The following is a 16,747-nucleotide window of genomic DNA, read 5'->3' on the forward strand; positions in this document are numbered from 1 at the left end:
ATTTAATCCACCTCTTAATACCAACAATATCATGTCTCAATTATAGAATCAATGCATATCTAATAACATGACAAAATATAAAACATATGAATAAAATACCCACCGGAGAGATGCTGATTATTAATATATGCTGATCGCTACAGAGTTGAACTTGGCTATAACAACTTTTGCTCTGTACAGCCAATCAAAGGATGGAAAAATGTCACTCTAATCCTGGGCGGATTAGAGTGACATGGCAACACATAGAGGCTGAAATCTGATTGGATAACTATTCTAATATCCACATACACACACTAGAAGCAGTGCAACCAATAAAAATTCTATGAAATTAATAAAATAGACAAATCCGAATTTAGATTGTAAATGTAAGACAGTGCTTCTGATAGTGTTTAGGCCAGCAAAGAACGCCTCGCTGACCCTGACCACCCACAACTGATGATAGGATATAGTCAAAGTGCATCCTCCAAGACGATCTGTTCTCTGACTCTGGTTGACTTCCACGTTGTTCTAATCTCAAAACAGGAAAGGAAGTGTTTGGGTCTTGATCATTACTTTGTAAACCTGGGCGCTTGGCTTTCTATAATTACCCTACTTTAAACGCCTCAATATTATATGGTTGATTGATTTCATCCTTTAGTTTGAACATGTGAGAAAGTGACATAGAAAAACAAACAAATAAGATTTTAAAAAACATAAAAATAAAGTTCAATTATGCATATTCGAAAAGGAGTAGGAAGAAATTAAATATATTTACTTCTGTCTCTATCTCTACTTCCTTATATCCTATAAAACTATTACTTTATAGAACATCAATACAGTATTATAATAAATGTTTATCAAGGTTTCCACTCGGTCTGGTAATGCTGTCTCATGTAAATCAATTTAGGATTTTACACACATAGGCCTTCCTAATTGATGTTTTCAAATGCTCCTGTTGTCTTTTTGTTTGGACAAAATGTGACACCTACCTGAGTTAAAAGGGTCAAACTGTGTTTCGACTGCTTCAACTGCGTCGCCGTGGTTCACTGGTTCCTTCTTCAGGTATGTGAAGTATTTTCACAGTCAGGTATGAGCGCTTGAACTCGACCCAAGTCACATGACAGACCGCGTGGTCACGTCATCGTTCAAGTTTCGGGAACCTTTTCTTCCTCCCTTGAAAAGCACCAGCCGTCCAAGTCCCGCCTCATGTCCCCTCCTATTGGTTATTACATGCTGATACTGTAACCTGATAGGCCAGAAGTAAAATGATGAATTACGTCAAATCCAAACCCCGCCCCTTTTCTCTAACCTGCCTATGTGCAGTGTAATTGACACTTCCCCCCCACCAACAACGAATAAACGAGCGAAAGTTGTTGAAGTCGTGAAATAAAACACAGGAGGTCCCGGGAGTTACGCGTTGGTGGTGAGTGTGTCGAATGAAAAGGCGACGACTCGGCTTTGCCTTCTCAGGTGTCTCCTGTCACTCACATTATTTATTTCTACAGACTGCCTGAGTGTCTGTTCAAAAGTGACACCGTAGCTTTTGGTAGCTTAGCCTTAGATTTTCCTCTAAATGTTGACGTTTCTTAGTAGAACCACGGTGTTTATTTTGTCGTCTACATGTGTTGGAGAGACTTTTTAACACGCGCGCATGCTCCCCTTAACTGACGTTTAGTGTAATGTTTAACAGAACACGAGTTTCTCTTGCCTAAATGCTGACTAGGCTCAGTTAAGACAACAGGACCGTCAATTACTTGCAAATGAATCCTAATCTACGGAATTTTGTCTCTACACGCATGGAATAAGGCTAAAATTCATGATGCTGTAGTTTCAGGGTGATAACGTTTATTTTGTTGTGCACAGCTGCAAGGATAGTCATTTGACATCATTTATGTACAGTATTTCAAAAGTTATTTTACTGTAACAAAAGCAAGTGATACAATTCAGAAAATCTACCTGATACTTGTACATCTTAGCACGACTATCGTTCCATTATAACATACAGTAACCATATTTTCATCCAACAGCAGTTGAAGATGGAGTAAGTTATTACCCTCATTTTTTTAAACCATTGTAATTAAAATGTCGTGTTCTGAGCACTGTCCTTTGTTTTTGTTTGCCGTGAAAGTTAGTCATGCATTATGAGCCGTAATCTGAGGTTCCACCGCCAATAATGAATGGAAATAAAGAAGAGGGCATGTCAAAACTTGAGTGACATTTGGTATTTTGCCTCTGATGTTAGCAGGAATAGGCTCCAACTCCTAACTGCATTGGCGAAAGGATCCGTGTATCATTTCACCCATCACGTTTTTCCTTGGTGACAGACCCTGAGGATGCCGACCGTGTCGAGTACAAGCGAATCATGACCTTTCGGAGGATGGGTGGTGCTGGAGTTTGCACAACTCTTCCAAAACAAGATAGATTACGCGGAGTTGTAAAATCACTCACAGTTGATGCTGAGTGGGCGCAACGCTAAAAAGTCGATGGAGTACAGTGAAAGAGAACTGTGCGGGACAGGGGAAGTGGAGCTCGATCCCAACATTGTCAGCGAGGAGGCGGGAAAGCTGTATTCTGAACTACAGGTAACGTTCCCCATTTTTTCATCTTATTTCCAATGTGCTGAATTCAAACCGGTGCTTGGCTGTATCACACAGACAGTTATTGAGGCCCATGGCGAGGGTGTGGTGGAGTCCCTGGTACCCATATTTGTGTGGGTACTGGAGGGGCTGGCCAGCTGCAAAGCCCAGCTGAGAGAGAGGGAGGACGAGGCGGAGAGGGAGAGGGTTGAACGAGAGGACCTGCTGGAACGATACCAGACTGAGAAGGCGCAGAGAAAAGAAAGTCAAGAGGTGCTCTGGATATTCACATTTTTTAATTTTTAAATTTTATTTATTTAAATGTTTTAATTCGATATTATGGTCCTTCTTTCCTTCAGAGGTATTTGGAGCTGGATGACCAAATTGAGCAGGAAAGGAGAGCAATGAAAGGAAGGGAAAAGGAGCGAGAATGCAGAGAGAGACACCTCGAGAAAAAAGCCAGGGAGCAAGCAGATCAATGTGAGTGTTTGTATACAGTGATACCTTGACTTACGAGTTTAATTCATTCTGTGTCCAAGCTCGTAACTCAGTTCACTCATATTAAGGCTGGGCGATTAAATAATCGCAATTAGTGATCGTGATAAATTTCCGGTCCATCACGGTGATCAGCTGTCTGCGTATTTCCGAACATGGCAACAATGTGATTCACGACAGCCAATCAGAGTCTACCTTTTCCTGCTCCACTTCCGTTTGCGAGTTGTGGAAGTAAGCAGAAAGCCCGACTCCTCGGCTTGCCCGCACCATAGCGAGTCCGACTCAACCGTTCTCCCATGGAGCCCATCAGCCTATCACTCACTGCTGGCAGCACACGTACGTGCTCAAGCTACGTAGCATTAGCATTTCGGCCACCGGATGCAAGCAAAGCAGCAATCACTCTTGGCATCTCTCACAGTTTTTTGATATAGACCATGAGGAGTGTTGTTGTTACCAAAAGACATTTGATCAAAGTATTCAGTCCTGCTAGATTTATATATTGTTTAATTTTTTGTGTATTGTTTTATTTTATCTTGAAACACTGTATTGTTATTAAATATGATGCAAATAGCAATAAAGGCTATTGCATACAATCGACAAACCACATACTGTAGATGTCAAACTTAAACCATGACTCATTTTGACCTATGTTATATATAAAACAGTCGAAAAAATGGATTTTGATGGCATGGTCCCTTTTAAGAAATGAGATTTGGCCAAATTGTGTATGGTCCCACACAGAAGCAACGCTTTCAAAGTTACTAATTTATGTTTAGCAAGGTTAAAAATAAAGGAGGAGGCAACGGCATGCGAATCAGTCAGATGAGGCGCAATACCCCCGACCTCACATTCGATCTATGGTTACCTTACACACTGTGAAACAGAACAGCTATGTCATACGCTGAGCTGCCTTGTTCCTGTTTTTCTATGAACAAATACACTTAATTTAAGACCATTTCTTGTGGCTGAATTTACCTTAATTTGTTGTTTTATAAAGACTGGTTTAATTATTATAGTTAAAGTAATATTGTTAGGCAATATCCGAAGTTGCACATTTCCATTTTATATTTTTGGTCGATTTGATGTTGGGGCTCTGATTAAAAAAGTAAGAAATCAGAAGTTACTCAACAGTTACTTAGTAGTTTTTTCACTGAGTACTTCAAGTAATTATTTGGAGGACTACTTTTTACTGCATACTCATATTATTCTAAAATAACAGTACTCTTACTTGAGTACAATTTTAAGCTACGCTACCCACCCCTATATAATACCAGTGGGACCTCTAAAGTCAAATGAAGTTGTTCCAAAGTCGCACAAAACGTTGGAATTCAAACCATTGTTGTTTTTGCTGCTGCAAAACAGATTAGTGGTTTCACTGTACTAAACTAGTACAGTAATAATTTTGGGCGTTATTTTCCGACCTTCTTAAAAACCTTTATTAACTCCATCAGTGAGCTACAGAGTGAGTTACTTAGTAGTTAGTACAACAAAAGCCATATTTGCTTTTGTTGTGTTGCAGTGGCGGCCTTGGAGGAGCAGAAGTCGGCCCTGGGAAGAGAGCTGAGCACGCTGAGGCTTACACACAACAAGGTCAGATATTGTTCAAATCCTCTGTCTCACCATCACCCATATATATCTACTGTTTATAGTTTAGTGGACATGGTTTCTTGTTCGTCTTATCCCAAGTGTCAGCCCCAAGTGTGAATGTTTTTAAATCCAGGTTAAAAACTCTTCCTTATTCTCATGCTTTTTAGAGTATTTCCACTTCTAAATGATATTTCTTGCACTGTATGCTGTTTTAATTGTATACTTTTATTTTTTGTCGTCTGTTTTAAATGTTTATAAGCTTGGTTTTTTCTTTGTTTTTAAATGCTTTTAATCATGTAAAGCACATTGAGTTACCTCGTGTGAAATGCACTATATACATAAATATGCTTTGCTTTGCTTTTATCCTTCCCATCCTCACTGTTCTTTCTTTTAGTTGGCACACTCATATCGGGAGCTACTGGAAAAGAGGAAGGACTCCGAAAGAGATTCACCCCTGAGGTTGTTATTAATCATCACTTTATTGCGTTCTTGTAAATCCCCTTGTCAACTACATAGCGCTGTTGTTAGTCGATCCTACCAGATTGAAACATACTTTCTGTTCCCTAAAAACTCTTTTGCAAAACGATAGTGGCTATACTCTTGGAGATACTGAGCCCAGTATGAGGAATACAAGTACAGCATGAGCTTGAAGGCTATTTAAATGTTATTAGGTTTTACACAGCATACAAAAACGCTGTTAGTTTGATTGAGTTTATATTCTTGTTAGTGTAAACAAAACCTGAAAACGGACCCAAATACTAAGACTTGAATGACAGCCCAGCCAAACTGCAATTGTTTTTGGATATATGTTTTCCGTTTTTCTTTAAAGCAAGACTAGTAGTCGAAGCTCATTGTTAAATTGACATTGTGGTCATGTTGTGATACATTTTTAGTCATAATAGTAAAATTACTGAACTCCAAGGTTATGCTTAAGTCACTGAATTTCATAAAAAGTGGGGCTGAATGAAACTTGCTCAAGCAGATGTGGTTTATTATAATGGTGTTTCTTTGTATTCGACACATTCAGGAATCACACACAGCCCAAAAATGCTGAAGTCCCATCCACCAAAGTCTTGCCAGACTCAAATTCACAGGTAAATTGACTATAAAATATGTCCGTATTTTCATTTCATGTTTTGTCCGTCAATGAATGGATGTGTCCTGCTTGCTTTTAACAGAGCCCACACTCCAACTCTGGTACTCTTTGTTTGGAAGATACAGAAGCCAAGGAGGAGAAGGTGATGGATATTATAAAGTCTGCCTCAGATCAGTTTGTCAATGATATCATAAGCTCCACTCCTGAATTGAGACAGTTCCACGGCTCCTTGGATGATGCAAGGTAGTTCATCTTGAAAGCTCATAATGCATTTGTTTGCAACAGAGGTAATGTAGTAATTATGTCAGCTCACTTCCATTTGACTTTGTCAGTACCCCAGCAAGATCCAACACGGAAGCACCTCAGACCAGCTTGGAGGATGAGCTCAAGGAGGGGAAGCTGGGAGAAGAAACAGAAGGAGAGAAGCAGGAAGAATCCAGGGAGACCAAGGTGGAAGAGGATGAGGAGCAGGAGATGGACAGGGACAGCATGGAATGGGAACTACGCAACACAGACTCTGTTTTCTCTGAACTGTCGGAGCTAAGTCAGGATTTTGTGGAGAGTGTGGACCAAGGGGCCAGCATCAAAGGTAACAACAAAAACTTCTGCCCTAAAATTTTACAGCCCTCAACTATGTATCCCTTGTTCACATCTTTAAAAACAAAAGTTTTTTTTCCCCCACCAGGTTTCATACAACTGTGCTTGTTTGTTTGTTTTGCACCTTTGAGTTGACTGACATCGAGTATTGACCAATACCTACTCCGATCCGATACCTCAGCAATATATTAGGAATATATATATATATATATATATATATATATATATATAGAGTGTGTAGAGTGTGTTTGATTATTTATGTTTTTCCATAGTCAACAATACATCGTTATTGAGAAGCGTGTGACAAATGTTTGACCCAACGCTGCTGCGTAGTTACACTACTCCACTCACCTACATACAACATAATTTATTAATTGGCTCGTCAAATGCTACCAGTGGGGCACAAGTTTGCTTTTCTTAAAATAATTCGCACTAAAAGTCGTGAGACTTCTATTTGAAGGTAAATAATTTTAAAGAATCATATTTGCTATCCTGTTGCTATTTGAACTATGTTGCTCAATGAGCTGTTTGGCCATATTGTTCCCTCCAGTTGCGTGTGCAGCTTTGCAGACTTGGTTTCGTTTGTAGTATCTTTCGGCTTGCCCTGACTATCGGCCGTGAAAGGTTGGCACTGGGTCATGAAACCTTTTAGCCAATGTAGCTTAACAGTAAAAAAAAATCTCCTAGCCACACTTGTGTGTAGTTAACCACAACATCTCGTCTGTTTATGTGGCTAAACCATTAGCCACACTTAGCCAGTCCTCGTCATTGGAAGCTGATAAACGGTTAATGATGTGGCCCCAATTAAAACTACCTCGTTATTAGTCAGGACTCAGACTGAGCGATTTGGGGAAAATACTCTAATTGCGAGATTTAAAAAAATATATATATTGTGATTCCGACTTAGCGTGCAATTTTTTGGGGAGGGAGTTTATCTTTATTATTTATTTATTATTATTTACTAAACACAAGAAATAAATTATTCTATAGTATGACCAATACAACATTGAATATAACCAACAAATAAACAGCTCTTTCCTGTAGTCCGAAATGTTATGAACTGATATGTACAACAAATCTTTATTTTACTATTGAATTGTGTAAAAAGAAAACCCTTCCATCGCAGTAGAATATTGTCTTCCCCGATGCACCGTTCCCCGCAGCCGGGAAAGCCTGTGATCCCGATTGCTTAGCCAGCCAACTAGCCAGCTGGACGGTGGATTAAAGCATTTTACGAAGTGTTGGAAAAACTAAGCCATTAACACCGTTCACACACTGCAGAATGAGCGTGATCACTTTAACTTTTATCAGGAAGGGTTTTTGACACAGGCGATTTTGATTCGCCAGTGTAGCTAACGTGGGCAGTATTCGCTTCGCCACATCCCGTTTTAATTAGCCATTGGAGAGGAAGCGAACAGACAGCGTGAAACCCGGCCGCATAACCCAAATCTTTCCACATCTCACTCGGCGCCTCTTTTTCCTTAACGAACTGCGGAGAAGCATGAAAGTTTGTGGCCATTTCGAACACAAGCTTTGGGGAAATAGGCGCTGCCCACTACAGCGCACTGTAGCTGCAGAGCAGACGCACTGCCTTGATTTCTAATCATGTGATCAGATTGAGACAAATCTAATTAGAATGCATTAACATCAGTACTTGCACATTCCTCACAGTGTGTTGAAGCATTCAATTTAATTCTCCCCCGTCTAGGCAGTGCTGACCAGTTTGAGGAAATTCTTTCTCAGTATGAGGAATTGAAATGCACTCAGTGAGTCCTTCGTCGGCTTTAATCTGACCATTTCTTTCACTAGAACGAGTGATTTAAGTGTTTTTCTTCTCCTGTGCCTTGATTTTGACTTCCAGTGAGTTGGTAGACGCTGCCCGCAAAGCTCTAATATCTCGGGTGATGGAGCTGACGGACGACCGCTCTACTCTGAAACTGGAAGTGACCTCTCTCCGGGAAACGGTGTCACGAGTCGAAGGCCGGATAAAGGAGAAAGAGGAGGAAATTAAAAGGTGTCAGTGTCATTTTTGTCCTAGTTTGTTTGGTGGTTTCATGTCGTAATTTATGATGTACTCATGGTCTTTTTTCTTAGACTCAGAGAAAAACTGGAGCGATTTCAGTCGTCGGATTCTGAAGTAAGAACAGATTGTTGTTTTAAAATTTACTGGCAATGTTGAAATATAATTGTATTTACTGTTATACACACTTACTGGACACTTGTTATAGGTAGGTATACAGTGGTACCTTGACTTGCGAGTTTAATTATTTATGTGACCACACTCGTAACTCAAAACAATCATAGGCTCATCATGTTTCCCCCTATTGAAATAATGGAAATGCTGTTAATCCTTTCCAGCCACCCATAAAACACCAACAAAAATTATTGTAAGGTGTTTTTAACAAGAAATATAGCACTTTACAGTACCGCACTTATGTCCGTGTAAAACATACAGTAATAACATCATTCATCAGAATGTTATGAATTAAACAATGTGCATAATAATAATAACAATAATAATAATTGGACATTGTGCTGCTTCTTCTGGTGTGTGTGCTTTGTAAATCCCATTGTTTCATGTTTAGTTTTACATTCAAATTTTACTTGGAATGGCAGTAAGCTACTTAAAGCAAGCATGTGACTTTTTTTTTTTTTTAATAATTCACCATATGCCAAACTGCTGCTTGTTCTAAAGTTTGCTGCCACCAAATAGCGCTAATAACGCAAATTTTTACTCGTAACGAGGGACAAAAAGATCAGCCGATCAAAGGCTGATATCTTTAAAAACTTGGATTTCTCATAAGTCATGATACCAATGTATTTTTGCACAAGGTCCAATACTAGACCGGCATCAAAAATTAAAACGTTATTTTAAAAAAAAAGTGTTGTGTAGCGCTACACTGCGTCTTGCTGAGAAGTGTTTTTAAATGTTTAACTTCACCTTTTTAAATGACTCAGTGCATATTCAACTAAAACTGAGCTCTATTATCTTTTGTAAAGTAAAAATAATTTTTGTTACAACTGGTATTGTGGCTCTCATGAGATTGTGGAGGTGTGCCCAATGTTGTGGCTAGCGAGTGGGTGTATAGCCCGTATACCATTTAACAGCATCAATCTTTCCATTCAGGCCTCATTAGCCACATCCATGCGGCACTTCTCTCGCTCTGAAATGGCTCGTGTGGTCATGGAGAAGAACCAGTACAAACAGCGGCTGTTTGAACTGCAGGAGGCCATTAGGCAAAGCCAGACACTCAGGTGCATAGTGTTAAACTGTTAGTTTATGTCTCAGTTTAGTATTTTACACAGCTTGACTCTGTATTTTCCCACCAACTGACTTTACGTTTAATTTTTCCTTTCTCATAGGGCAACAAAAGAAGAAAGGCTCACAGAGGAGAGAAGGTCAAGTGTTTGGGCAAAGTAAGTTTTGGCTTTAGGGGATGAGGTTCTAGGGTTTGATTCAAAATGGATGCTACACGCCTTACTGTAAGGCAGTAAAACCATATTATTTCTTCCAGTTAATCAGTAAAAAGTTATTGATAATATAAAATGTTCGAGCATTGTTTCATCGGATTACAACACATTTTCCCACGTCTTTTGGAGATTTTGTTACGGTCCGATTAAACTTTTTGACCATAATTCCATGAGGTAGGTTTGCCGCAAACACAACACTGCTCATCACCAGAAGGACACCATAACTACAGTAAAGCATGGTGGTTGCAGGATCATGCTTTGGGGCTGTTTTACTTCAGCTAGGAATGAGGCCCAACACAAGGCAAAAGGAATTGTGAACAGTTTGAACTTTATTTGGGGTTAATCAGAGGCCCTTTTAAATGGTGGCTGCTGTCTGCCTTATAATATGATTTTGAATGTGATTGGTTAATTTTGAACAGCCACATCTCAATTATAAGAGGGTGTGTGCACACTTATTTGCAATAAATTAAATTAACGCAGTTGTTAATTTTTACTTTTCCTCTCGAAAAGATAGAAAAATTGAGTTGTACAGTTTACTGGTCACAATGGTGGAAAACGTTTTACAATTATCTGTCCTGGTCACATTGTTCTGTCTCAAAAACATGACATTTGACAACAGGTGTGTAGACTTTTTATTGCAGACTAAAGCCTTACAGTGCCTATTTCATTCCATTATTGTTTTGATCGTGTTGCAATAATGAGGAAACATGTCAGTCCAAATTTCTCAGGCGCTTTATCTTTGTAACTGTCCCCTTTCTTTTTAAGGTTCAATCGCTTTTTTGGCCTGAGCAAACAACCGTTAATCCTACCTCGAGCAACTTTAACATCAGCCACACTTCCTCCTCTGCCGACGCCTCAACAGCGACAGGAAGTCACTCAAAGTCAGGCCGCGTGAGTGTTTGTGGCCATGTCAGTCTGCCGTCATGTGAAATTTCCTATGTACAGTACCTCATTAAAAGACAATATATCAAATGAAATAATTTTAGCCCAACCTGGGGATACATTAGATTCAAACTTGTGCTTTGAAATGCCAAGTTTTGGTTATAGATTCTAAGAATTTATAAAATCTAAATCCTTATAGGTTCTATGTCTTGGGTGGGCAAACTTTTGGGCTCAAGGGCTCCATTTGATTTTCAAGATGGGCCAGATGAAGTTAAAAAAAATAAAATGTGTCTGTAAAACAGATACAATTTTAAAAATAAAATAATGATTTGATTTATTAGAATTGCTTAACTGGTTATTTAATAACATGAATGAAAACAAATACCATTTAGTATTTTTGTATTTACAATAAACAAAAAATTAATTATTTAATAACATATATGATTTTAAATTTTTTTTACTTTACTATTTGTATTCAATCATAAATATTTGTGAATAAAACAATGAGAAAATGTTCAATATGAACATTTTTAACTTTTGCATTTTATATTTACAGTAAATCAGTCAATTTAAAAAATTTTATTTGAAATTTTTTTATTTTAATAGTTGATTTCAATAAATTAACCATTTTTATGTATTCAATAAAATAATGAAACATTTTAAATGCATATGTACATGTTTTTATCTTATTATTAACAATAAATTAATTAACCAATTATTTGATTAGATAAATGCAAAAAAAATGTAAATGTATTTTTTTTATATTTTACAAATATTTTATTTTATTGAACTACATTAATTGCAAATGCATGCAGTACTTTTGTATTAATCACTATTGGGGGGGAAAAACATCTAAATGACTGCAAAAAATATTACAGGACTCAAATGTATGTAAACCCTTGGTGAACAGGATTGCAGAATGGTGCGGTCCACAAGTTGCCCCCGGGTCATATGTTGCTCACCTGATTTCTCGGTCATTCAAAACACAGTTCAAATAACTTTATTTTTATTTTTTTTATTTTACTATTTTATTTTTTTAATTACACTTTTACAATAGGGCAGCACGGTGTAAAACTGGTTAGAGCGTCTGCCTCACAGTTCTGAGGACCGGGGTTCAATCACCGGCCCCGCCTGTGTGGAGTTTGCATGTTCTCCCCGTGCCTGCGTGGGTTTTCTCTGGGTACTCCATATTCCTCCCACATCCCAAAAATATGCATGGTAGGTTAATGGAAGACTCTAAATTGCCCATAGATGTTCATGTAAGTGCGAACGGTTGTTTGTTTATATGTGCTCTGCGATTGGCTGGCAACTAATTCAGGGTGTACCCCGCCTCCTCCCTGATGATAGCTGGGATAGGCTCCAGCACTCCCTCGACCCTTGTGAGGATAAGCGGCTCAGAAAATGGATGGATGGATGGATTTTACAATAGTTTTATCAACTCGAGCTATGACACCTTGGGGTTGTATGGCTTTCATTTAGGCCAATGTTTTCTCCCTAGATCATCTGTCGCTGCAGTTTTATCACCTCGCGCCAGGAGGAGGGAACTCTACAGAGAAATTCGCTCACACATTTGGGGAACGCTAGGAAAACATCAACTGCACGGCTGGAGCGTGCCTCTGGCTAACACTCAGGTAATAAGGAGGCGTTGATCTAAATGGGAATGTAGCAAAGTATAATGTGGCAAATGTAGAATTCCTTGCAGTTATTGGTAGTGCGGCACCTGACTTATCACAGAGGGTTAAACCGAGATGGGGACTCCACTCATTGCAACTTGGACTCTGTTTGACTCGGGTCACTGTTTTGATGACTTGTGACTTGACTTCATGATGACTTGACAGAAATGATTGTTTATCATTTATATGTTCAAAACGACAAAGAAGCTAAAGTTGTTTGAAGTGTTAAACAGGTTTTGAATGAATGAATATTGAAGTTGTGTTATGAATTGTGTTGAATTGGAGTGCATTATCATAAGAGGTCTTATTCTTACATACAGCTTATATAATTTGGCTAATATATCATTATTTGGCCTGACTGGTCTTCTCTCTTTGTAAAGACCAGCTACATTGAACCCCTGTCATGAATAGTGGTCCCCCGCATATTTGGGGATAACCTTTTTCCCCAGTCCCCCCGCTTATAAATTATTTTTTTTAACCTGGTCCCCCACATATGTGCATTTTTTTTTTTCTTTGAATTGTTTTTTTTTTTTTCATGTCAATTATAAGAGCATCAATTGTTGTTACATTTTCTCTATTCATGACCGAGCTTGGTCCCTATTCCCCGCAAAAAGCAGGTGTTCATTATAACTGATGCGCACCCAAAACGATTAGTAATGGCCTATCAATGCGACAATGAACGTTAGACAACGCTATGGTCTAACTAAATGACGCTCCTCCCCTCACATCAAGTATAGTTCCTTGACCACAATATGGTGACAAAGCAATATTTTTATATTAGACATGGCTTTGGCCTGAGCGCAACACAACAGTCAGTTTGAGTTTTTCAGGGAATACTGGAGGATAGGTTCCAAAACAAAATCTGCGCATAGCTGAATTGACAAATAGCGAATATGCGGGGGAACAATATACTGTAACTCAAACAAGTGGTCCCCGGACAATGATGTAAGATTACTGGACTGTGCCATTTTCAGTTGTGGGATAGGGGCTCACTGTACTGCAAGTAAGACTCCATTAATAAGGGGACTTGAGTTGAGATAAACTGTAACTTGACTTGCCCAAGACAGAATGACATGGAACTTGCTTAACACTTGAAGGTTGAGACTTGAGACTTACTTGAGGCTTGCACATGTGTGACCTGACCCCATCTCAGAGTTGAACATTCTTGTGTAAATGTCAACAATCCTTTGACTACTTTGGCTGTAGGAATCTCAGGAAGCCGTCCCTGAGCCCAAAGACGTGCCGGTCTTAACGCAACTCAGACTCTTGGACCAAAGAGACTGCACTGCAAAGGTCATACGTGTTAATGCAAAATTTTTAACCAAATTATATTTAAACATAAATGCTGCTTTCTTTTCAGCTGAACTGTGCAGTGGCAGTCCCACCTGAGATCTCAGGAGAGGCCACCGTAAGTTTGTCACACTTATTCATTCCGCCATTCATCCTTAAGTAACATATTTTCCGAACTTCAATTCCTCTCCGTCAGTGTTCTGTGTGGGTAGTTTCTGGCCCCGCCTCCAACAGTGGCATCACAGTGATTGATCCCGCTCGATCCAACACTGTCCTGGATCAGTTCAGCCTCCCCCCCACAGCTCCTGCCCTCTGCATCTGTGCTGTGCCCCCCGTCGGTCAGTGCCCGCCCGCACCCCTCACTAACATTCCCCAAACTGTTTACAGTAGTCTCTTCCCACCCACTCTAGCGTTGTACTGGACACTGATTAGCGCCGCTTGGCTGGATTTTCCTTTCACACGTTCCTGTTCTTGTTATGTCAGGGGACTCTCCAGGAACTGTGTGGATTGGAACTCAGGAAGGAAGGTAAATGTATGCTAATACAAGCAGCTCTGTTCACACTTTCACCTACTGTGGCCATGTCCACATCCACTTTTTGTATGATATCACAACCAATTTCATGCTATTTTATTGTATGGTTTTATTTTATCTAATTGTAATTTACTGCAATTTTCTGGCGACTGGTCAAGAATGTGTTCTGTGCTGCAGCTCATCCATGACCCTAATGAGGACAAGCTGTATTGGAAATGGATAAATGGAAATACCTGTGTACATGCAGACATCAAATAACATGATTATGTTGTCATCCAGTATAGTGATACATTCGGCCTCTGCAGGCAGGGGGCGCTGTCTCCACTCAGTTTCCCTCTCTGAAAGCGTTCACTCACTCAAGTCAGTGAAAGTCTTAACTATGGACTCATTAGCATCTAAATTAATCACATTTGAGACCTTAATTTATTACTCCCAACATGTTGCACTTTGCTTTGGTAGGTACTCCCAGGGTCAAGTTATAGCTGGCTTAGGTGATGGGACTTTGGCTTTCTTCTCAAGTAGTTCAGGTACCAGCTTTATGTTATGTTGTTTTTTTTGCCATATTTTACATATTTGATTGATATTCTGGGATTTGCAGGTGGCTGGAACCTGCTGTCACATTCATTGATGCCACTGGGCTCAAACCCCGTGCAGCCTATTCGCTGCAGCCTTGCTAAAGGAGGACGCTTGTGGGTTGGATATTGGAACAGAGTCCATGTGGTTGATATAAACAGGAGGAAGGTGGAGGTAATACAACAGAGAGAGACAGAGTCTCTTTCATGTTGTGGTGATTTTGAATCCACAGTCTGTGCTCTTTGTCTTTGCAGCACGTTTTTCCAGTCTCTGAGCGTAGTGAACAGCAGGTTCGTTTCCTTTGTGCTGGGGGAAGTGGCGTTTGGACATCCTGCAGACTCGACTCCGTCCTCAGACTGTTTGACTGGTCCACTGGAAGGCCGCTACAGGAAGTGGATTTTGCTGCCTTGGTTACCAAATCATTAGGTGTGCGTGTCATCATGTAGCCTTGGTGTCTGTCGTGGTGTTATAAGCCTTTAATGAATGGGCTTTTGAACAAAAACGGTGGAGCAGCATATATAGACGGACAATATAACAATACAAGCATATTATTTATGCTCTGTAAAGAAAAACTAATATTACTATGGCTTACAGAGGAGCTGGAGACAGTCTTCATATGCAGTATAGCCGTATGCCTGTAGTATACTGCCCCACGGTACCCAAGCCGTACACATCAGAAGGAGCAGCACAATGTCCATTGAATTGATGGGAAAAAAATGTGGCAAAAACTGTTTTTCTTTACATTGTTTGTCATTACTGTAAGTTTTTATGAAGTACAATATTATAGTGCTATTTTTCTTATTGAAAAACAATACAAACATTTTTGTTCATTTTTGGGGGTGGGGGGGGGTGGCTGGAATGGATTAATAGCTTTTCTATCCATTTCAGGGGGGAAAGATGATTTGAGTGACCGCAAATCAGACAAATTAAACTTGTATCTCAAGGCACCATTGTACGGAAGTAAAGTAGAGATACCTGAAAAATCTGCTTACGTAGCCTTCAGTAGTGAAGTACTTGTACTTCGTTATGTCCTACCACTGCAGCTAAGGCCTCTCCCTCTGTCTTCGCAGGCCACGTTTTCCTGACACTCTCGCCTCTTCAGATCTCCTCTCTGGCTGTCATCTCTGGCCGCCTGTGGGTTGGCACGGCGGGCGGGGCAATTGTCTCCATCCCCTTGTCGATAAGTAAGTGTCTTATGTAAGAGTTGGTTTAATTTACCCTGGAAGACACCAGTTTAGTGTGAAGTTTATTATTCACAGCGTCTGAAGCGGTTTCCATCCCGTATTGCTCCGTTGCGGCCGCCCAACTGTGTTACCATGGACACCGACAAGCTGTCCGTTTCATCATTGCTGCACCAGGTAATGAGCTTATTAATGCCAGAGAGGTGTTGTGCAGTGTTGTTGCAGTTTTTGCCTTTTTTCAACAGTGGTGGGGCTCCAGGGCCAGCATAGCCTTCTCTGCTGGCCGAAACACTAAATGCTCTGGTTTCCTCCCACATCCCAGAAGCACTGGCCTACACTTACAACCTAAATTTGAATATAGTGGTGCCTTGAGATAAGAGTGCCTTGTCTTACGGCAATTATCAACTCACATTGGTTTTCTTGCAGCACAAAGGTAATATCAGCTAGGGGCGGTAATGCACTATTAAGATGCTTTGCCAACCACCAATAGACCCCACAGACAATACATTAGGTACAGTCGTCTGTTGTGCTTGCATTTTCTGTTTGCAGGTTATGTGTGTGTGTTTTCCTTCAGTACAATATTGTTGAGTGCAATTTTGCAGTATTCCTTGGGGGGGACTGGAATGGATTTATTGCATTTCCGTTCATTGCAATGGGAGATTTGAGATGCAAGTTTGTTTGTTTTTTTAATACAAGCGTGGTGACGGAATGAATTAAACTCGTATCTCAAGGCACCGCTGTATTTGGTGCATGCAATTGTATTAATTTATTCAAAATTTCTTTTCTTTCTTAGCATTTCTCTTGGCTGTATTGCC

General features: G+C 39.8%; 1 protein-coding gene across 3 annotated transcripts in view; it reads left to right on the forward strand.

Moving 5' to 3' along the window:
• si:dkey-17m8.1 (C-Jun-amino-terminal kinase-interacting protein 4) overlaps window positions 1-16,747 on the forward strand; it is an 18,122-nt gene continuing 1,375 nt past the window's right edge. The window contains exons 1-26 of one of the 3 annotated variants that reach the window (XM_061674480.1): window positions 1-1,449; window positions 2,304-2,561; window positions 2,634-2,828; window positions 2,915-3,035; window positions 4,570-4,640; window positions 5,032-5,096; window positions 5,665-5,731; window positions 5,816-5,976; window positions 6,066-6,322; window positions 8,039-8,096; window positions 8,192-8,344; window positions 8,425-8,467; window positions 9,458-9,585; window positions 9,694-9,747; window positions 10,567-10,692; window positions 12,182-12,314; window positions 13,563-13,649; window positions 13,717-13,764; window positions 13,843-13,984; window positions 14,130-14,172; window positions 14,458-14,538; window positions 14,638-14,705; window positions 14,777-14,925; window positions 15,006-15,177; window positions 15,822-15,935; window positions 16,011-16,109. In XM_061674480.1, coding sequence (XP_061530464.1) covers window positions 2,433-2,561; window positions 2,634-2,828; window positions 2,915-3,035; window positions 4,570-4,640; window positions 5,032-5,096; window positions 5,665-5,731; window positions 5,816-5,976; window positions 6,066-6,322; window positions 8,039-8,096; window positions 8,192-8,344; window positions 8,425-8,467; window positions 9,458-9,585; window positions 9,694-9,747; window positions 10,567-10,692; window positions 12,182-12,314; window positions 13,563-13,649; window positions 13,717-13,764; window positions 13,843-13,984; window positions 14,130-14,172; window positions 14,458-14,538; window positions 14,638-14,705; window positions 14,777-14,925; window positions 15,006-15,177; window positions 15,822-15,935; window positions 16,011-16,109 — 2,764 coding nt within the window. In that variant the 5' untranslated portion in view covers window positions 1-1,449; window positions 2,304-2,432. The remainder of the gene's footprint in view (window positions 1,450-2,303; window positions 2,562-2,633; window positions 2,829-2,914; window positions 3,036-4,569; window positions 4,641-5,031; window positions 5,097-5,664; window positions 5,732-5,815; window positions 5,977-6,065; window positions 6,323-8,038; window positions 8,097-8,191; window positions 8,345-8,424; window positions 8,468-9,457; window positions 9,586-9,693; window positions 9,748-10,566; window positions 10,693-12,181; window positions 12,315-13,562; window positions 13,650-13,716; window positions 13,765-13,842; window positions 13,985-14,129; window positions 14,173-14,457; window positions 14,539-14,637; window positions 14,706-14,776; window positions 14,926-15,005; window positions 15,178-15,821; window positions 15,936-16,010; window positions 16,110-16,747) is intronic. The other 2 variants (XM_061674479.1, XM_061674481.1) reach the window with 2 other exon arrangements.

The sequence above is a fragment of the Phycodurus eques genome, chromosome 4, assembly GCF_024500275.1.
Source record: "Phycodurus eques isolate BA_2022a chromosome 4, UOR_Pequ_1.1, whole genome shotgun sequence".
Taxonomy (NCBI): domain Eukaryota; kingdom Metazoa; phylum Chordata; class Actinopteri; order Syngnathiformes; family Syngnathidae; genus Phycodurus; species Phycodurus eques.